At 45.6% G+C, this 22,126-nt stretch overlaps 3 protein-coding genes across 3 annotated transcripts; 1 reads left to right on the top strand and 2 right to left on the bottom strand.

The window, feature by feature from the left end:
• Positions 1-1,428: 1,428 nt before the first annotated feature.
• LOC120673500 (cinnamoyl-CoA reductase 1-like) lies at positions 1,429-4,559 on the bottom strand. Its single transcript, XM_039954385.1, has 6 exons — positions 3,992-4,559; positions 3,732-3,886; positions 3,451-3,636; positions 3,005-3,360; positions 1,926-2,091; positions 1,429-1,726 (listed from the first exon to the last, which is right to left on the bottom strand). Exons 1-6 carry the CDS (start codon positions 4,098-4,100, stop codon positions 1,661-1,663), a joined length of 1,038 nt encoding a protein of 345 aa, XP_039810319.1. The 5' UTR covers positions 4,101-4,559; the 3' UTR covers positions 1,429-1,660.
• A 4,980-nt stretch (positions 4,560-9,539) lies between these two features.
• On the bottom strand, positions 9,540-12,803 carry LOC120673417 (cinnamoyl-CoA reductase 1-like). The gene is made up of 6 exons (XM_039954277.1): positions 12,455-12,803; positions 12,160-12,314; positions 11,890-12,075; positions 11,433-11,788; positions 10,005-10,164; positions 9,540-9,802 (listed from the first exon to the last, which is right to left on the bottom strand). Exons 1-6 carry the CDS (start codon positions 12,561-12,563, stop codon positions 9,737-9,739), a joined length of 1,032 nt encoding a protein of 343 aa, XP_039810211.1. The 5' UTR covers positions 12,564-12,803; the 3' UTR covers positions 9,540-9,736.
• A 4,374-nt stretch (positions 12,804-17,177) lies between these two features.
• On the top strand, positions 17,178-20,357 carry LOC120673343 (chorismate mutase 2, cytosolic). The gene is made up of 5 exons (XM_039954168.1): positions 17,178-17,430; positions 19,082-19,168; positions 19,260-19,403; positions 19,514-19,606; positions 19,986-20,357. Exons 1-5 carry the CDS (start codon positions 17,224-17,226, stop codon positions 20,235-20,237), a joined length of 783 nt encoding a protein of 260 aa, XP_039810102.1. The 5' UTR covers positions 17,178-17,223; the 3' UTR covers positions 20,238-20,357.
• The last annotated feature ends 1,769 nt before the right edge of the window (positions 20,358-22,126 follow it).

The raw sequence follows: 22,126 nt of genomic DNA, 5'->3' as shown, positions 1-22,126 counted from the left end.
GGTTAAATCGGTGCCTAAGGGTTGTCTTCACTTGATCCCTTCTAGCCCCAAAACTTGCACCGATGCTTGGGCGTCGGTCTATCCGATAATCATCGAATGCACCGATGGTGCAGCGTCGGTTTAACCGGTGCAGTTGACTCTGCATCCTTTTGTCCAATTTATTACAATACTTTGGCATCTCTACGATTGATTGGACTTGTCATTTTGATGGTGGATTGGACTTGGTGTCTCGACGATGGATTGAATATTGTGCCTTGACAGTAGTTTGGAGTTTGGACATTTTGAATTATATCGGTAGGACTTAAAAACTCCTACAAATATGATCTTACAAATTTGTTAGTCTCATTGATTATGTTGTCACTCAATCACCAAAATCACAAACAATAGCCTAAATGGGGCCATGTTACTTACAGGTCCCGTATTCAACTGTGGCCAGCACTAAATGCAAAAAACCGAAGACCTTCTATACTAGTGACTCCACCAAGTATCTAATGTAAGTGAAGGATAATCGGCGGTTCCATATTGATGAACATGGGTCCAATTGGTTGGGCTCATGCGCATTAGGGTGTTTCTGAAAGATAACTAAGTAGGTGTAGAAATTTGCAACAAACTAAATCGAGTGTGTGAGAGGGAAAATTAAAAATCCAAGTGATATATAGTGGGTTTTATAATTTTCCTTTTAACCATGATTGTATGGATCAGGTACCGCACTATTACAAAACTATATTGTGGTATTTATAGCTTGATTAGTTTCATGGATGCGCCATCCAGAGAAATTGAGGCCTTTTCTATTGATTTCTTCTGTTTTTTCTTTTGGTTTTCCTTCAGTTTATCTCTCTCTCTCTCTCTCTCTCTCTCTCTCTCTCTCTCTCGTCGGTGTGATTTTTTTTTTAGAATCGTCGGTCTGAATATTTTGAGAGAGAAGTTGCATGCTCTGATCTGGTTTGGCATTTGTACTCATTGCAGTTTTCTGCGGCCCAACTGCAAATGTGAGATATTTACTAATTAACGTTGGCCAACTGTACACTAAAAAACTTGGGCCGAAGCCCGGAGTGGTCAAAAACGCCAGCATAGAAGGATACTATTGCATTTGATTTGCCCAAGAACCCCTCAAAAAAATTGATTTGTCCAAAAAAGTTAGTTGAATTATTGCTTGGGAGAAAATTTCGATTGAGTTGAGCCGCAAGAAAAAGTTAGTTGAATTATTGTATTGTTTTCCCATTATGGGCTTTTTGCCTGAATTTCATTACTCACGTAACGAAATTACAGCGTCTTAACCAAGTTTGGTGATAAACTCGTCCCGGAAACAAAAGAAAAAGAGTAGCAAGCGCAGAAAACAGGTTCCGTGCGCGGCTGGACGACAAGATTAAGCATAGAAACTCAAACCCCGGGAAAACCTTTACAAAAACGAAACTGAAAAGCAGACGATTTATAACTCCTGGCATTTTATTGTAAAAAAAAAGTAAATTTGAGGAATGATTTGATGCATGGCAGAGAATAGTATAGCGTACAAAATTAAGTTGCACAGTCCTATGACCCTATAAGAGCAGGCCACCAAAAATTTAACCAATCAAATTAACCACTGCACTACACTTATTCTGAGGTTTGAAATCAAATTAACACGTCGGCGTGTTACATGGTCACTTCGTGTGCAAATCTGTCAAAGATTTGAAATCAACATCCCCAGTTGCAACTTTTGAGGCGGGGAACTGCGACTTTCAGTCACCTGCAACAACAACGCCACAACAAGGACAGTGAATGTGCATTAGTGCAATGCTATTATGTTGTCAAATGCGTGTCAGTGTTTTGTTTTACTCATTTTGCTTATGATCTTTAGGATAGTTGAATGTATGAAATGCAAACTCTGATACCACTTCGAATGCTCACTGATATCAAATTCTCTATACAGTACTTTATTTTTTTACCTCTGTGACAGAAGCCTTGGCCTTGGGGAGAAAACCCTTTTGTTGCAGGGATTTTACTGCTTCATAGAGGTACTCATGCGCAGGTGTGAACCTGATGCCTAGGTCCTTCAGAGGCTGGTTTGTAAACTTGTAGCCCTTCTTTGGTGGATTCACCTCATCCTTGCACCTGCAGAAGTAGCTTGCAACCAGAGGGTTAGAACTGTAACTAGAGTGGTTTCTAAGTGAAGCAATTGTTTTGTCTTGAAGAAATTTCAAGATCCAAACACCAGGTATGCCTTAATATCTTAAAAACAAAGTAAATGCTTTTTTTGAAGGGTCAACGGAAGGGGAGAGAGTCCCCCACCTGAGATTTCATTCCATTGACCCAAGTGGCCTGAAGTTAAAGGTTTTGGTTACACAAAGTAAATGCTTTCAGGATCAGTGTGCTTTGTCTTCGAAGATTGTTGTCTTCCAGAATTCACATACTTGCAAGCACAAATACGTAATGAAGGACACTAATGCATCACAAATGCATGAACATTCACAAAATGTAGCTAATGAATTCTGAATGTCAGTGTTTTTCTATCCATGGGTGTCAATTTGACTATTGTGACTGCGAAATATTCTGTGCACGACATCGATTTCCATCGATACACATTTGACTATGCAAGTATTCTGCAGCTGCAGCCTTCAATCGAGTTCTCTCTGATCCATGGACACCCACCAAATGACCTTTCTACTCATTAGGGCCCAAAACAACCTGGTTAGTGGTTACTCAGAAACCATCTTCAGTATTGATTTATTCAGATTTCAGATTATACTGCGCTGAAGTCCGATGTTAGAACAATCCGAGCAGACCTGCTAGATTCTTGTATGTTCCTACTAAACCATACTAGTGAATTCTTGCAATTTCTTCACATGAGCAATCCGAGGCAGACTCCCTGAATTCTTCAATGTTCCTAAATCATGCTAGTGAACTCTTGCAATTTATTTCTTCAAATTACTAAGGCCTCTTGAATGAAGCAAACTAGCAGTGACTCGTATGCTCAAGAGTAGCAACAGTTCAGTTCCTATAATCAGTAAGCAACGCATCGCCATACCTCGTCGGAACAGGGTACTCCGGGAAGAGTTCAGCGAGCATTCGGCACAGCTCGCCGCGGTGCAGAGTCCGCTCGGCGCAGACGTAGCGATGCCCGCCGGCGCCGGGCGCCTCGAGCACCCTGACGTGCGCCTCTGCAGCGTCCTTGACGTGCACGTACGCCTGCGACTCGTTGACGTAATTCTTGGCCTCGCCGGTGAGGTACTTGAGTATGTGCAGGGTGCTGGTGTTCATGCTTGGCTGCATCAGCTCGCCGAGCACCACCACCGGGATGACCACCGCCAGGTCCAGCTCCCGCGCCCGCGCCGCCTGCCACGCGCTCTGCTCCGCGATCGTCTTCGCGTAGCAGTACCAGTGCTGCGGATTCCAACGGGCGTCAGATGCGACTAATTTTTTTACTTGGCAGGTGAATTTTGGGGGTGAAGAAAAGATTCAGTCTTGATTTACCGCGGTCCTCTTGCAGTACTCGAGGTCGCTCCAGCTCCACTCGTCCAGGGGATCGTCGGGGTCGCGGTGCGGGTTCATGTACATGGTGCCGATGGTGGAGGAGAACACCAGGCGCCGCACGCCGGCGTCGGCCGCGGCCTCGACGACGTTCCGCGTCCCGGCGATAATTGGGTCGATGATCTCCTCCTAATAACATAGGGGGAAGAAAGAAAGAAGAAAGCTTATCTTTCCGCTGCATCAAGGGGGATTTCTCATTCGAGCTCGGCGGCGGCGGCACTCACGGGGATGTCGTGCATCGGCGAGGCGGTGTGGATGACGCCGTCGCAGCCGTCGAAGGCGGCGCGGAGGCTGGCCCTGTCGAGCAGGTCCACCTGCAGCATCGTGAGGCCCTCCGCCGCGCCGTCGAGCGCCCAGAGGTGCGCGTTCTTGGGGTCATCTGCGCCGCCGAACCGCGACCGACAGCCAGGAAGAAGAAGCCGTCAGCCCCATTCCGGGCACAAGAAAGGATTTTGGGGGACGGGGAGGGAGCAGCAGCGCGTACCTGCGCGGCGGGAGGTGCCCCGGACGGCGTACCCGCGGTCGAGGAGGAGCTTGACGATCCACGACCCGATGAAGCCGCCGGCGCCGGTGACGCACACCGTGACGGCCATGGGAGCGCGGCCTGGCGACCTCCCAAACAGGAAGGTTGTGGCAGAGATGCGGGGACGGCGGCGAGAAATCAAGATCGATCCGTCGGGGAATTTCGCCGACGAGGGGCAAGGATTTATTGGCGGAGCGGAGCGGGTGCTCGCGGAAATGGCGCCGAACGCGAGCAGAAGCCGCCATGTGGACCGCGAATCCCGACGAGCTTTTTTTTTTACGACCTAGTACACGACGACGAGCACCGACCACCACCGCCACCAGTCCGCCGCCGGTCCGCCCCATCGGCTTGAGCCTCGAGCACCCCAATGGAGAACGTGTTTCTCGATCCAATCTCACCGCTGGTCGATTGTTTATGAAACTGGGCTCGGCGGTGCGGGGCCGGCGGCTATGCGAGGAATCAATCAAGGATTAACATGGCTCCTGGCGCGCGCGCGCGCTGATTAGATGGCCCCATCCGCATCTTGAATTCTTGATAGGCTTTATCTGGCGGGCATCTTTTTCTAAAAACAAAAATGCCCGCACATGTTGCTTTACAGTACACGTGGTACTGGTGGTTTCTGACGTGGCGTGCGGAGAAGAGCACGGATGGCCGATTGGTAGGATGCGGTACAGATAGGAGGGAAACCTGAAGCAAAAGATGGATATTCCAAATATTCACATCTGTTACCCGATCAGGATGGAAGTGGGGGGAAATGCGAAGATGGATATCCGCAGTATTTTAGAAAATGGATCATAACTTTCGTTCTCGCTAAAGTTGCAATCCGACACCAAACTACCCCTCTAAAAACCCTAGCAAATTTTATCTTAATTATTCAAACCCTAAAACAAATTCTGCAAAGGTGCAGAGCGGGCTATGAGTGATGTGCTGGATTGACATTTGGTTCTTGCTCGCTCTTTCCTTGGTGGCGATGGTCGCCAACGGCGGGCTCAGATTTAGGGGATGGTGAGGTTGGGGGCAAGGCACCAGTCAATGGACGATCACCTACATTATTTTCTACTTCGACTCTTGCAAAAATCTGTGTGTGATGGGACCTCTCCAATTCACGGTGGAGGTCGCCTTAATTCTCCGGCGGCGATGACTAGCAACGAGGAGGGCGACAATAGAGGATTTGTGAAGGATCCAGGGGCTTCTCTTTGAATTTTTCTTTTATTTAGGGCTTTTTGTGAACTTTGGTTGTATCAGCTGGTTTCGTATCGTTTTCGTACGTGTGTGTATGTCTTTAGCCGTGTTTAGTTCGTGGAAAAGTTTGAGTTTTAGTACCGTGTGCGATGGGACCTCTCCAATTCACGGTGGAGGTCGCCTTAATTCTCCGGCGGCGATGACCGGCAACGAGGAGGGCGACAATAGAGGATTTGTGAAGGATTCAGGGGCTTCTCTATGAATTTTTCTTTTATTTAGGGCTTTTTGTGAAGTTTGGTTGTATCAGCTGCTTTCGTATCGTTTTCGTGTGTGTGTATGTCGTTAGTCGTGTTTAGTTCGTGGAAAAGTTTGAGTTTTAGTACCGTAGCATATTTTGTTGCTATTTGACAATTTATGTACAATCATAAACTAATTAGGTTTAAGAGATTCATCTCGTATGAAATAATTATACTGTATAATTAGATATATTTTTTATTATATTTAATGCTCTATGCATATTTTCAAAGATTCGACGCGATAAAGACAGGAGACTAGGAAAGGTCTCTGTAATTTGCTTATCTAAGCAATAAAATGCCTATTATAAAAAAAGACAGGTGGGCCAGACCTCTCCTTCCCCCTCCTCTCGCACAGGGCTCGGCCAGGCCGAGCATCGGGGGGGGCGGCACCCCTAGCCTCGCCGGCGGTGAGCTTCGCCGGCAGCCCAGGCTTGCCTAGCAAGCATCTCTACCTCCCTGCGCCTTTTCTCCCTTTCCTGGCTTCTTGTTTTCCCACAACAGAGGGGGCTGGCGGCGGTGGCCACCATGGCCGATGGTGACGGCGCGCGTTCTGGCCGCCTCTGCCTCGGAACGGGCCGGCCGAAATCCCCTACAGAAACTTCAGTTCCTTAAGACTTTGCTATACCTACCAGAACAGACTGCAAGCCTCGGGAAAACAGAGCTCACCGGCGGCCTGCCCATTTCTGTAAGGCGGCGGACTGAGGAAGGAAGGCAACGGCGGCTAGACAGCTCCTGCGATGGATTAAACTCGGGAAGGGCTCAAATGGGACTCTGTGGTTGTTGTGATAATGATGGTGAGAGGAATTGGATGCTGGTGATGCAACGACGGCAATTTTGATGATGGGAGGAGCTCTGCTGTGGCCTGTGGGGGAAGGAACTGACGAGTAGAAGAGGAGGCCTCCCGGCAGTATTTATTTGAATCGGTTCGATCTTAACCGAGCGCCACATCCTGCTTGCTTGAGATGTGCTGGCCATGCTGCGATTTGCCGCGTGGAGTACATTGAATTCGCCTGGGAATTCACCTGCCTCCTCTGGAGAAGATGATAGGAACGACGAGCTACTGTTCATCCCTGAATTCAGTTTGAACCGTGCACAGCTCGGTCTTTGGACTCCCCAAAAATCCAAATTTTGTTACTGAACATTTAAATAGTCCAAAAGAATAATTGTATATGAAACATCACTCTACAACTTTCGTATTGGGATCCTCTCCAAATCCGGCCTCTAAACTATTCAATTTTTGCTCTGAATATCACTGTTTCATTGAATTTGGGCCAAATATGCAGAGTTTCAGTTAACTTTGCTCAAACTTGTCACCATTAGGTCTAGATATATATCCAGATTCTATTACTGAACCTCAAAATAGGACAATATAAAAGTTGTAGATGGTTCATTCAACTATCTATTCCATGTTATTCACTTTACTTGAATCGAGCTCTAACTTGTTCAAAAATGGCTCTGAACACGTCGGACTCAGTCTGCATTTCTGAATTTGTGTTGCACTCCCTCCGAACCCGATAGTTCCACAGCTCTAGATCTCCTAAATCTGTGTATAAACTCTAAAATATCAAAAAAAAACATATACGGGACATTCCCCTACAATTTTTGTTTCAGTCACTTGTCTTGAATCTATCTCTAACCTCTTCAAAATCCAGTTCAAACAGATCAGGTTCTTGCACATTTTCAGAGTTTTCAGATAAGCTGCCCCAAACCTGCTGGCTTCAAATCTAGTTATCTCCCAAAACTTCTACTGACCGTTGAAATATCCCAACAAAAAAGTTTTAGATAATACATAGAACTACCATTTTCATGTTATGCATTTTCCTTGGTTTAGCCTCTAACATGGGCAAAAAGTGCTCTGAATTCTGCTGTTTTCACTGAGTTGAAACTGAATATTTCTGAACCTGCAAATTACAGTGCATTTTCTCCAAATTCTTCCACTGAACTTCAAAATATCCAAAAAGCAAAGCTGTATATTTTACAATTATATACAACTTTTGTTTTAGGCACATTTTCTGATTCAACCTCTAACCCTTCCAAAAACTGCCATAAACAGGTCGGGTTCAGGCTATTTTCAGAATTTTAAGCTGTTGAACAAACCTGTCATTTTCGAATCCAATTATCTCCAAACTTTTATTACTGCACTTTGGATTATTCCAAAACCATGGTCGTAGAGAAACCATTTACCTACAACATTCGTCATAGGCACATCTTTTGATTTGGCTTCCAACCTATTCAAAAACAGCTCTGAATCTTGATGCATATATCAAATGTAATATGAATTCAGAGTTTCGGTCTCCCCATTTTACACCAGCAAGCTTTTGATGCTAATTTGTAATCCTTGCCAAATATTTACAATTAAACAAACTATATCCCTTTGTATCCCAAACACCCTTCTACATAGTTGAGCTCGTTTCATCCAAACACTCGGACATGAATATTGCTGTTAAATCTCATTCAGACATGTTCAGACTTTCAGTTTGTTTACTCAACCAGCCATTTTTAGATCCCTTTTTAAATGCCTTACCGATCTTTTCCTGAAAATGAAATGACACATTTGAGAAGTTCAAACATCTAGCTATACACTTATACTCTCGTTGTCCAAGAGCTTCACAATAATTCACACTTTGTTTGCCCCAATGTTGGTCATTTTTCATTGAATCCAGGCAGAATTCGGAGTTCAGTATTCCTTCTCTATCCGACCGACGTTGGAGTTCCATTTTAAATACTTGCTAACTATCTTCAGCAAAACAAATAATACATTTTTACAGTACAATCATCCATCTATATAATTGGGCACCTGTCATCAAACTTCCACATTTAAAATCTTATTCTTTTCCCTTTCTTCTTCTTTTACCCTTTCCTTTTTCATCTCTTTTATATCCCTAACCCTAATTACTTAGGGTTAATCCTTGCTCTTAAAAAGGTACCATTTCCTTTTCATCTCTTTTATATCCCAAACCCTAATTACCTAGGGTTAATTCTTGCTCTTAAAAAGTTGGGCTGTTACACGCTCGATTCGTAGCGGTAACAAATTTGTATAGGCTGGGATTTAATTTCTTGGTAAGTGATTCAGACAACTTCAAAACTAACACTTTTAACTGTATCAGTTGGCTCCATAGTTGGATTACGGCTAACTAAACACCACCTTAGGCGCATGTTTTCACGCAATGGAAATTGCAAATTAAAACCATCGCTTGAGCTTGAGATCTTCCTCAGAATCCATTTTGTTGCAGATGTGTGCCTAAAAATTAATGACCCCACTATACATTCATTCAGTCAGCCAATTCCATTGTGTTTGCTATGTGGATCTAGCTATATATGACGGACAAGCCAAATTAGCCAAGTTAAATTTGTTCAAGTATTTAGGCTGTGTTTAGATTTAAAAAGTTTACACCCAAAAACATCACATCGGGTATCGGGTGTGATGACACATGCATTGAGTACTAAATAAAATCTATTTACAAAACTTTTTGCACGGATGAGTTGTAAATCGTGAGACAATTCTAATGAACCTACTTAATCCATATTTTGCAACAATGATGCTACAGTTTCATAAATTAATTAGGCTTATTATATTCATCTCGCGATTTACAACCCATCCGTGCAAAAAGTTTTATAAATAAATTTTATTTAGTGCTCCGAAATAGCAAGATTCCCTTTCAAAAATATTTTGCCAAATGATCTAAACACGGCCTTAGAAGTGTTTATTCATGCAGTGTTCTGGAAGCAAAGTCAGCGTGATGACAGGAAGGCCTTGACACCCTAGTCAGCGTGACTTCTTGGTTATTGTGGAAAGCAAGAAATGATCGAATTTTTCAGCGGAAAAACTCAAATGCCTGAGCTAGTTACAGCGGTTTTAGGAGGTGCCTGGGCTGGTGCTGGCCTGGTTACAGCGATTTTAGAAGGAGACAAGGAGGTGCCTGGGCTAGTGCTGGCTTCAATTGTTTACAAAAGTTGTTCCCGGTAGCAGCTGGTTCTAGGTGGTCAACAACGCCAGCAGAAAAGGATACTACTGCATTTGATTTGTCCAAGAAATTTCTATTTTTTTCTTTTCTTGCGAGAAAAAAAATTGACGAATGATTTGACAAATGGCAGAGAATGTTATAGCCTACAAAATTAAGTTTCATAGGCCTTATAAGACCAGGCCACCAAAAATTTAACCAATCAAATGAACCACTACACTTGTTATTATAATCGACGTATTACATTCACTTCGTGTGCAAATCTATCAAAGTCTTGAAATCAATGTCATCTGTGGCAACTTTCGAGGCAGGGAACTGCGACTTTCGGTCACCTGCAACAACAAACGCCACAGCAAGGACAACAGTGAATGGGCATCAGTGCAATGCTTATTGTGTTGTCAAATGTGTATCGATGTTTTGTTTCCCTAATTTTGCTTATGATCTTTAGAATAGTCGAATGTATGAAATGCAAACTCTGATACCACTCCGAATGCTCATTGATCTCAAATTCTCTATGCAGTACTTTTCTTTTACCTCTGTGATAGAAGCCTTGGGGAGAAAACCCTTTTCTTGTAGGGATTTTACTGCTTCATAAAGGTACTCATGCGCAGGTGTGAACCTGATGCCTAAGTCCTTCAGAGGCTGGTTTGTAAACTTGTAGCCCTTCTTTGGTGGATTCACCTCATCCTTGCACCTGCAGAAGTAGCATGCAACCAGTGGGTTAGAACTGTAACTAGAGTGCTTTCTAAGTGAAGTGATTGTTTTGTCTTGAAGAAATTTCAGGAACCAAACACCGTGTATGCTTTAATATCTTAAAAATGAAGTAAATAGTTTCAGGCTTAGCGTGCTTTATCTTCGAAGAAAAGAATTGGTATTGTTCTGTCTTCCAGAATTCGCATACTTGCAAGCACAAATACGTAATGATGGACACTTATGCATAACAAAAGCATGAACATTCACAAAATGTAGCTAATGAAATCTAAATGTCAGAGTTTTCTATCCATGGGTGTCAATTTGACTATTGTGACTCCCAAATATTCTGTGCACGGCATCAATTCCATAGATACACATTTGACTATGCAAGTATTCTGCAGCTGCAGCCTTCAGTCGAGTTCTCTGATCCCTGGACACCCACCAAATATGACCTTTCTACTCATTAGCGCCCAGACCAACTTGGTTACTCAGAAACCGTCTTCAGTATTGATTTATTCAGATTTCAGATTATGCTGCGCTGAAGTCCAATGTTAGAACAGTCCGAGCAGACAGGCTGAATTCTTCAATGTTCCTAAGGGTGTGTGCTGAATTCTTCAATGTCAAATCATGCTAGTGAATTCTTGCACTTTCTTCAGATGAACAATCTGAGGCAGGCTTGCTGAATTCTTCAATGTTTCTAGATCATGCTAGTGAATTCTTCAATGTTCCTAGATCATGCTAGTAAATTCTTGAAATTTATTCAGATTACGCCTCTTGAATGAAGCAAGCTAGCAGTGACTCATGCTCCAGAGTAGCACCAGTTCCTAGAATCAGTAAGCAATTTGACTATCGTGACTCTGAAATATTCTGTGCATGACATCGATTCCATAGATACACATTTGACTATGCAAGTATTCTGCAGCTGCAGCATTCATCGAGTTCTCTGATCCATGGACACCCACCAAACGACCTTCCTAAACTACTCGGTACTCATACTCATTACTCATTAGCTCCCAGACCAACGTAGTTACTAAGAAACCATCTTCAGTATTGATTTATTCAGATTTCAGATTATACTGCGCTGATGTTCAATGTTAGAACAATCCGAGCAGACCTGCTGGATTCTTGAATGTTGCTAAATCATGCTAGTGAAATCTTGCAGTTTCCTCAGATTACTTAAGCCTCTTGAATGAAGCAAGGTAGCAGTGACTCATGCTCCAGAGTAGCACCAGTTCCTATAATCAGTAAGCAACCAGCGCATCGCCATACCTCGTCGGAATAGGGTACTCCGGGAAGAGTTCAGTGAGGATGCGGCACAGCTCGCCGCGGTGCATAGTCCGCTCGGCGCAGACGTAGCGATGCCCGCCGGCACCGGGCGCCTCGAGCACCCGGACGTGCGCCTCGGCGGCGTCCTTGACGTGCACGTACGCGTGTGACTCGTTGACGTAATTCTTGGCCTCGCCGGTGAGGTACTTGAGTATGTGCAGGGTGCTGGTGTTCATGCTTGGCTGCATCAGCTCGCCGAGCACCACCACCGGGATGACCACCGCCAGGTCCAGCCCCCGCGCCCGCGCCGCCTGCCACGCGCTCTGCTCTGCGATCGTCTTCGCGTAGCAGTACCAGTTCTGCGGATTCCAACGGCGGTCAGATCATGCGACTCATTTTTTTACTTGGCGGCGGGTGCATTCAATTTTGGGGGTGAAGAAAAGATTCGATCTTAATTTACCACGGTCTTCTTGCAGTGCTCGAGGTCGCTCCAGCTCCACTCGTCCAGGGGCGCGTCGGGGTCGCGGTGCGGGTTCATGTACATGGTGCCGATGGTGGAGGAGATCACCAGGCGCCGCACGCCGGCGTCGGCCGAGGCCTCGACGACGTTCCGCGTCCCGGCGATAATGGGCTCGATGATCTCCTCCTAATAGAAAGAAGAAAACTTGAGCTTATCTTTCCGCGGCATCAAGGGGGATTCTCATCCGAGCTCGGCGGCGACGGCACTCACGGGGTTGTCGTGCATCGGCGAGGCGGTGTGAATGACGCCGTCGCAGCCGTCGAAGGCGGCGCGGAGGCTGGCCCGGTCGAGCAGGTCCGCCTGCAGCATCGTGAGGCGCTCCGCCGCGCCGTCGAGCGCCCAGAGGTGCGCGTTCTTGGGGTCATCTGCGCCGCCGAACCGAGATCCGGCCGCCGAACCGCGAGCGGCAGCGAGGAAGAAGAAGCCGTCAGCCCCATTCCGGGCGCAAGAAAGGATTTTGGGGGGCGGCGGGGGAAGAGGAGGGGTAGGGAGGAGCAGCGCGTACCTGCGCGGCGGGAGGTGCCCCGGACGGCGTACCCGCGGTCGAGGAGGAGCTTGACGATCCACGACCCGATGAAGCCGCCGGCGCCGGTGACGCACACGGCGACGGCCATGGGCGCGCGGCCTGGCGACCTCCCAAACAAGCAGGTGGTGCCGGCGGAGGCAGAGATGCGCGGACGGCGGCGAGAAATGAAGATCGATCCGTCGTGGAATTTCGCCCACGAGGCGTAAGGATTTATTGGCGGAGCGGGTACGGCAAACTCGCGGAAATGGCGCCGAACGCGTGCAGAAGCCGCCGTCAAGCCGGTCGCCCGGTCATGTGAACCGCGAATCACCACGACCTGTTTTTTACGACTTTGACGACGACGACGACCATCACCACCAGTCACCAGACCGCCGGCCCATCGGTGTGAACCTCGAACACCCAACGGAGAACGTGTTTCTTGATCCAATCGCGCTGCAGTATGTCTAAGTTTTTCTAAATTTCACTCTATAAATTATTATTTGAACAGCCTCACGCATAAAAATCGTTTTCTACATATTTTCATTCTCCAACAGTTTTTCTATATCTTGTGTGGACTCTAAAAATTTATTTTCGTTATCTATCTTTGACTAGCGAAAAATGTGAAATAGAGGATGACTTCACATTTGGATAGCCACTTAAAGATGTTGTGGGATGATATTTTTCTATCAAAATCTTTATTTCTAACAATGAGAAAACATGTAGAGAAAACATGTAGAGAGTCTCTTAGAGTTGTTCTCAGTGGGAGTTTCATGAAAGATTTCATGACATTAAATATCATCAGTTTTGCTGACATGACAAGGAGAGAGGAGAATATGGTTTCATGGGATATAAGAAAGATTTCATCACCATGAAACTCATCTGCCACCGTATTTCATCACCATGAAACTCATCTGTCACAATTACTTAGTTGTCACTTTAGATAACATTGCTCATAAAACTCCCACTGAAACTAGTCTAACACACTGCTCGCAGGTGGATTGTTTATGACTGTCATCAAGCCAACTGCAGCTTTGTGGTCTTACTTGGGAATTAGACACCACTGCACGCGTGCCCGGGCGCCCGTCATCCCTTAGGTTGCGTTTGGATGTAGACATTGCGGCTTAGGAATTGGCATTGGTATTGGATAGCACCAAATACCGTTGTTTGGATGGCTTAGGTATTGGAATTGGAAATCATCTTCAATGCCAAAGGGGTATTGGCTGCACCTGCGTTCGGTCGCACACAATACAGAGCCCCCACCCTCCGTATTGGACGGAATTGGAGACGACCGCGACCCTTCTTCCCCACGAGCGCGACTCCTCCCCCATGTGCACGGCCCTGTTTTCCCCATCCAGCGAGCGCTCCTCCATGGCCGGCGACCCCTTCTTCCTCCTCCCATCCGACGCCCCCTTCTTCCTCCTCCCATCTGACGTTTGCTCATTAGGACCTTTCAAGCTCCCCCATGGACGGGCTGGGACCGAGCTCCTCCCTATCTGGCGTGAGCGGTTATGGAAGCTCGCTCCTCCAAGGCCGGCGGGCTCAAGGCTCGAGCTCTCCCATGGCAAGCGGGGTCGATTTCCCCCAGGGTCGGGCTCCTCCATCCGGGGTCGAGCTCCTCCATGGCCGGGATGGGACCGAGCTCGTCCCCATCCGGCGGGAGCGGTCATGGCGGCTCGCTCCTCCATGACCGGCGAGTCGAGCTCCCCCATGGCCGGGCTCCTCCATCTAGGTCGAGCTCTTCCAGGGCGCCGGCGGAGTCGAGCTCCCCCCTCCATGACTAGCAGGTCGAGCTCCCCCGTGGCCGGGCTCCTCCATCTGGGTCAAGCTCCTCCAGGGCGCCGGCGGGGTCGAGCTCCCCCCTCCATGACCGGTGGGTCGAGCTCCCCCATGGCCGGGCTCCTCCAGGGCGCCGGCGAGGTCGAGCTCTGCCTCTCTGCTGGTGCTGCAGTGGGGATTGGGGAAGAAGACAGTGAATTTCTAGATGTGTGCATCCAAATAGGAATTGGCATTCCATGTGTCTCTCGATTCCAGATACAAAATCCATCTACATCCAAACAACATATGTGGTATTTTTGTTCATTTCCAATGCTAGCCTGATTTGGTATTGGGACCAATTCAATTCCAGGGTCTCCAATATCTACATCCAAATGGACCCTTAAGGTTATCCGCACCGGAGGGACCTGTAAACGTTACTGAAGTATGAATATAATCGTCTGCACCGGTCTCCTCTAAAAGGCCACACTACCGAAGCAGAAGGGGTCATTCCTCCAAATCTAGGCGTTCGTCCGCCATCCCACACACGTGGCGCAGGCCCCGCGCGGCAATGGCCTAAGCGTGACATCCAATCCGCTACAGGGAATAACGGTTGTGACGCTTCATGCCGAGGCCCACGCGCGTGCTGCGCTTGGAGGAGCCAGCCAGACTCGCGTTAGATGGAGAGAAAGGGGCGAGGCGGAGGAGGAGATGAGTACGCACACGCTTCGCTCCGGCCTCGCGTGCGGCCGCCGGTGCTGTCCCATGCTCGTGTCGATCCGCGGGGAGGGAGGAAGGAAGGAAGAGAGAGAGACGCCCGACCTCATCGCCCACCGCGGAGAGATGGCCGAGCTGAGGGCTCGCTAGCACTGGATCCAGCCGCGGCTGCCGCTCCTCGCCTCGGCCGCCGTAGCTCCACTGCCTGGTGTCCGGCTCCGTGGCGAGAGAGGGAAGGGAAACTGAGGGCACGCTGTGGCCGGTGCATGGTGTGCTGCCGGCGATGGCCGTTGAGAGAGGAGAGAGCAGAAAAATGAGAAGAGGAGGAGAGAGGTTGGGGAGAAAAATGAGGAGAGAGAAGAGAGGCGGGGAAAGTGGAAAAGAAACAAAGAGAAAAAGGGAGATAGAGAAAAAGAGAAAAAGAAAAAGGAAAAAATAGAAAAAAGAAAAGGAAAAAAAGAGGGGAGAAGAAAGGAGATAGTAGTTAGAGATGGTTGAATAAAATATAGAATAGTTCGTTAGAAGATGAGATATAGAGTATGATAGGTGCGAGAGAAAGTGATATAGAAAAAAGAATCTCGATGACTAGAATAAAATATTTTTTTAAAAAATAAAAATAGAGTATGACGAGTGCTGACAGCTTAGTAGCAGGGCATCTCGCGCTCGCACATGTTGCTTGCAGTTCACAGCTCAGCACGCAAGGAATGGCGCCTGGTACGTGGTGGTTTCTGTCGTGTGCGGATAGGGGGCACGGGATGCCCAGTTGGTGACATGCGGTCCAAATAGGTTGTTTTTTTACAACTCTGTATGGCATCTATTTGCACACGTACACACCGTCATACATATACACACCACACTTAAGGGTGGCAATAGTGCGGGTTCGGATCATATATTTGCGGGGTTCAGATCTAGTGGGTTTGCTTTTGGGGATGATTTTCGAGAATAGTGGCGTGAGGCTTTAGCACAACAGCCGAAATAAGAGAGAATATTTTTGAATAAGATGAGTGGTCAAATTTGAGATAAAAAAGTTAAACGACCGACAATTTAAAATGGAGGGTGTACATAACTACTTTTCATAGAACATATTATGACCTTGCATCAAATCTTCCATCTCTTTGCATAGAACATCTATGAACGGGCCGAGGAGCACCCACCCGTGATGTTAAAGTACAGGAGTTTCTTCCATGGATCCAAAATTAAGCTCATATAATAACTTTTAATAATTTTATATCGTGCATGGCAAATATATAGACTTTTTTATTTTTCTCCAAAACACGTTGAATTTTTTATTTCTCTTAAAAGTCAGTACTTCTCCAACAGTCGCCTTCATCTAGCACCACCGTGGTTTTCGACCTACCAACATGTCTGTCTCATCAGCGCCATATCTTCTAGAAATGAAACTGCATAACAATCATGGAAAAAATATACATAACCCTCAGTTATTTATTCACCATCAAACTATAAAATCAGATATTCTACTGCTATCCTCTGAATTTTTCAAAACCAGTCAACTAATCCTCCCCAAATGATTTTGGATGGCAGTTTTATCTTTATCTTTTTCTTTATTTATTTTCGCTAATTTTTTTAAAAAATATAGTAAATCACGGAGTATAAAATGAAAAATCTAATTTTGTCAGACTCCACATGAGTAGATCTAAACATGAAGATATAATATGGTATACTTTCATATAAAGATTTTGGTGTAGTTTTAGATCTATACTTTTTTATAATTAATTGAAATAATTCATAGCTGCCATTTTTATAGTCCAATTGTGGTGAAATTTTTATGGTTGACAAATTATTGTATGTTTGAACTATAGTAAAAATTTTATACTCATTAAATCATGTATAACTTAGTGCAAGAGTTAGAATATTTAATTTTATAGTTGGAAGATGAAGTAGTGCACCCTAAATAGTTTAGGGTCATGCAGACTTTTTTCGAACAATTGCCAATACTAGACCATGCTTTCCACGTTTCAAAAAAAAAAGACCATGCTTTCCACGCGTCCACGCACTGAGGGTTTATTTGGACTGCACCCTGGAAAAGCTCGATTTCGTGCGGCTGGGGCCAGGATGGCTGCCTGGCAGCAGCTGCCTGAGCGAGGTCCCCATCCACACAAGCCCTGAGTGAGGATATCGCCTTGGGCCGTACTCAACCATTTCCACTACCGGCGTGGACTTGTGGACTGACACTCGCCATCATCCACCATCACTGTGCCAAAGGCCCAAAGTACACTCCCCCCCCCCCCCCCAATAAAAAAAATCATCTCGCAGTTCACGATCCGATCCCATTCCTCGCCATGGACGCGGCGGGGGGCGAGCAGCTGAGCCTGGCCGCGGTGCGGGACGCGCTGGTCCGGCTGGAGGACTCGGTGGTGTTCGCGCTCATCGAGCGCGCTAGGCACCCGCGCAACGCGGCGGCCTACGCGCCTGGCGCCGGTGGCGGGGCGGGAGGGCGCTCTCTCGTCGAGTTCTTCGTCCGGGAAGCAGAAGCCCTCAATGCAAAGGCAAGCCTTTTTTTTTGTCGCGCCTCGCTTGTTCCATCAGTTTGCTCTATTGAGATTTGCATTAGCCAGATGGAGAACCCGGTGGAGCAGAGGAGGGGGCAAAATTACTTTTTTTTCAGATAATGGAATTTTCCGGCCTAACACAGCCTTCAAATATTATATCTTCAAACGCTGGATTAACAGGAGAGTCAAAAAGCAAAATTAAGCCTGATAAATTCTATTATCATGCTTCCATCCATAGCTCGCAAACAGTTCTAAGGCTGCCAGTCTTCAAAGAAGTGCTGGTCTTCCTGAACAGATCTTTTGTCCTCTCCTCGTGCTATAATATTGACCAAAATCGAAGCCAGGAGGTCCCCTTGAAAATAGCATTTATAAAGGATGAATGTTTATCATTATCAAAGATAATACCATTTCGATAAGGCCATATTTCCCAACACAGAGCTGCTGCCCCTGTTTGACTAGTAGAGGCCTCTTGTGCATCAAAATTTTGAAGCCAATTCCCAATCATGTGGGTTACCGATCTAGATGGGTTAAACCAGTGGCAACTTGGACAGTCCTCTAGATCACTTTAATAAAAAAAGAGGTGTTTGATTGTTTCGTTACAATTGCTATAGCAACACTTTTGACCACCCTTCTAGTTTTTCCTTCGAAGATTATCCTTTGTTAAAATAACCCCCTTTTGCAGGTAACGAAGGAAGATCTTAATTGTTAGTGGATTTTTAAGTTTCCAAATAGATTTATGCCGGAAAGGGAAGTTATGATTAGTCAGGGGAAGTTATGGTTATGTCGCAAAATTACTGTTTTCTGAAGTTCTTGATCAGGCTGCATCTGTCGTTTTTTTTTACTATTATAATGTGTCAATTACCTATTTTTGTCTTGTGAAATGCAATTTGGGCCCTGTTTGGATCCCTCTAGATTTTAGAATCAGCAAGAAGTTGGGTTTGCTCAGATTCTTGGATTCCATAATCTATGGTAAAATCAGGAATGTTTGGATCCATAGCTGGACTTTAGAGTCCAGAGTGATCCAAACAGGCCCTAGGTCGGATCAAACTATTAAAGCAGTAGCTGCCTTCCCCCCCTTGTATTTTTTTTTGACCCGAACTACGGCGGACACAGTTGGGTCAGCCTGAACATAAATTAACGAGCTCAATGAATCAACAAACCATCATACCAGGTTAGATATGGACTTTGGTTCTTTGGGCTCTGTTGGCACTTCTCTACTTGGCTTTCCACTGTTTGTTGATTCAAATGACTTGCTACCCTTAAAAAAACGACTTGGTACTTGATCCTGTCTCTATTCACTTTATTCAAATTCACAAGGCAAGAAAACTAAATTGCATTTCCCATTAGATGTCTTAGCTAAAAGGTAATGTGATTAATTTTGCTTATTGATACTTTACTGGACATGGAAAAGGCCAAAACATATGTTTTCTCATTTGTAGATTGTATTGTATCCAAACCTGGCAAGCCAAGACAGCTTAACAATATGTTCTTAGTTAAGCCATCTAGCACAGAGGCTTCTTGTTATGGCGGCGCATGTACTGCAATATATACCATTGCTGTGCCATCTCCTACATTTTCTTATACTGCAATAGTCAACCATTTTTGTGCAATCTCGAACACAATCTCAATATATTTTTAATTCTCATAGGCTGGACATTATCAAAAGCCAGAAGATGTTCCATTCTTCCCTCAAGATCTCCCCTCGCCTTTCTTTCCTACCAGGAGTTCCCCAAAGGTGGTCACCAGTCATTAACCTTACAATATCAAGGACTGATATTGACAATCACTGAGATCTGAGCTTCTATTGGGTTATTAATTATTATTAGGTTTTGCACCCTTTAGCCTCTTTGGTCACTGTGAATGATGCAATATGGAAAATGTATTTTGATGAATTGCTCCCCTTGTTCACTGTTGATGGTGATGATGGTAGCTATGCAGAAACAGTTGCGTTGGATTTTGCATGTCTTCAGGTATGAATTCTATGTTAGAATTTCTTTTACTATAAGAATATTTGCAAAATGCGGGATTTTATTCTTCAAAATTGATGTATGCCTGTAAAGTACTAGGTTCTTTTTTGTAGGTTCTATCAAGAAGAATCCATATTGGCAAATATGTTGCTGAGGTGAAGTTCCAAGACGCTCCTCAGGATTATAGTCCACTGATACAAGCAAAGGTTAATCTACTGAACATCACATTCTCTGCCTCCCTGAATTACCTAATCCATACAGAATTGGTATATTTGCTGCTGGCAATATAAAACAACGTCTGGTGTTCCCAAGGGCTTATGTATAGTGGTGAACCTTAATAGTTGAAGTTCAACCAAGAATTCAGCTTAGATTTCCCTTCAAATGGCTAGCTTTGTATTTCTATGTTCTTTGTCACAAACTCACAATCTCGTATCTTCAGACTGCTGTACATGTTCATGTCCTATTCTACTACATTGTAGGAATTATTGCAATGGTTTTTTTTTTCTCATCTACCTGCTTTGAAGTGCTTTAGATGTCAAACTCCAGAACATAAACAATTTATGCTTTATCTCACTGTCAATGCAGGACAGCAATTCTCTGATGGATCTGCTCACATTCAAGGCAGTCGAAGAGAAGGTCAAGAAGAGAGTAGAGAAGAAAGCCAGGACGTTTGGACAGGACGTCACCTTGGAGGACAATGCCGGCAAGCCACAAGTCACTTCCAGTGACAGCGAATGCAAGGTCGATCCTACAGTTGTCTCCAAGCTTTATGACCAGTGGGTGATGCCATTGACGAAGGACGTCGAAGTCGAGTATCTCCTCTGCCGTCTCGACTGACCGCAAATCGCTGCAAATATTATGCGTGATTTCCAGTTGTGTCATCAGAATGTTGTGCCTTTTGTCACTGCTATATTCAAACTCAATTATCAGAGAATGCTACACATTCGCGCCAGGATCTGGGCTTGTCTCAACCTGCACGGCTGCACTACCACCAGCTGCATGAGAGAGATGGGAGTGACATCCAGCGAGCTGCAATCTTCTGAGATTCAGAAACGATTCGTAGAACAGGCACATATCTACGCGTTTGGTACTGCTGGCAGACACGTAGGAAAAGCCCATCTCGCTATCTCCAACTTCGAATCCGCTGTGGCGTAGACAGCCGGGTCGAGCTGCAGCTGCAGCTTGTATGTCGGAGACGGCCACGCGCGGCAGACGATTGGGAAGAGGACGAGGAAGCGAAGAGGAATGCAGCCAGGCAGTGGCGCCGCGCGTGGCTGGGAGCCTCTGAGCACCTCGGCGGAGCCTTTTTGGAGCCGGGCTGGGAGCGTCAGTCACCGCCGGAGTTCGTGCAGGGGAGGGGGAGATGGGCGTGGTGGAAGCCACGCCGAGCGCCGGTGAGAAATTGTTGGCTGATTTCTTCACTGTACCTGGTATAAGCGTCAGTGCTCAAATAAATCTGATTACTGCAAAACGCATCAGATCTGATTGAGAGGAGTTGAATCTTATATTATTAGCTAGCTCATACGAATTTCTGCTTCCATGATTTTTAAGCGGCTGCTGTTCATCTTGAGGGGATAGGCATCATAGTAGAGCACTGTTTTTCTGGTTCAGAAACGTATCATGTTTCTTGCTTAGTACCTGACAAATACTATGCAACATGCTCAGTTGGTCACAGTTCTGACATGTGTGCAATCTATAGTCTGATTGGTTAACAAAACCTTTGTCGACACTAAAAATTGGGGTGGGGGGAGCGCAGCATTGCAAAGCTGAAAACCGCAGGGCAGGTCAATGTGGAACTTATGTCGCCTGAAAAGATGCTCAAGAGAAGGCATATCTGCAGGTATTAGTAGTTCAGTTGTAATTAATAAACTAATTCACAAGAAACTTATGTGCAATGGGTAAACATCTATAACAAATTATCCAGGGAGATTTTTCAAGGAACTTGACCTAGATGTTATCTCAAGATAAATGAGATGAGGCTTGTGGCACCAGGCAGCATTGCCATCTCTCTTGACAGCGGAAAAATTCAGAAGAACGAGCATTTGAAAAATACCTGGCAGAAACTAAAAATTGGCAAAAGTTCAAGATTTTTGGTGGTTTCTTTTGTATATCTGTTCCCTGAACTTACAACTTCATTTGGATCAGTCAGATTCTATAGATGACTATGGCTCTTTTGACTGATATTTTAGTGTTTTTTGAACCACAAGCTAAGGAAATCCAAATGTCTGAACCAAGTACCCATGAAGAGGACCAGGGCAGATCTGGTCAGGAAGAGTTTGTTCCCAAATCCTACTATTACCTCTGCCGCATTAAGTGTCTAATTTCTAACAGTAATGAATTTAGTTGACAGACATTGTATCATCTGCATGGATACCCACATCACAAGGAGCAACAGCAAACTTTAAGGCTAGCTGAGGCAAGGAGTTGGCAGCATGCATGCATATCCTCATGGCTATATTAGTTCATAGTTGGATGCATATCCTTCTGTTTGGGTTTTGTAGAGTCGAGTGGTTTGGGGAAATTTCTGGAGCCACACATCACGATCCCTCTCTGTTCCTTCCCATATATTTGTGTACCTTTTACAATTTAGTCCTTCCAAGATTACACAATTACACACACTCTCTTATACACATACATCAACACTCCCCCTCAAGATGGGTGATAAATATCTATCATCCCCATCTTGCTACAGGCTAATACACAATCTTTAACTCCTAATCCCTTTG

This window comes from Panicum virgatum, chromosome 1K (genome assembly GCF_016808335.1).
Source record: "Panicum virgatum strain AP13 chromosome 1K, P.virgatum_v5, whole genome shotgun sequence".
NCBI classification, from domain to species: Eukaryota; Viridiplantae; Streptophyta; class Magnoliopsida; order Poales; family Poaceae; genus Panicum; species Panicum virgatum.
The sequence above is the reverse complement of the archived record's forward strand: the minus strand, read 5'-3'. Positions and strand labels throughout refer to the sequence as shown.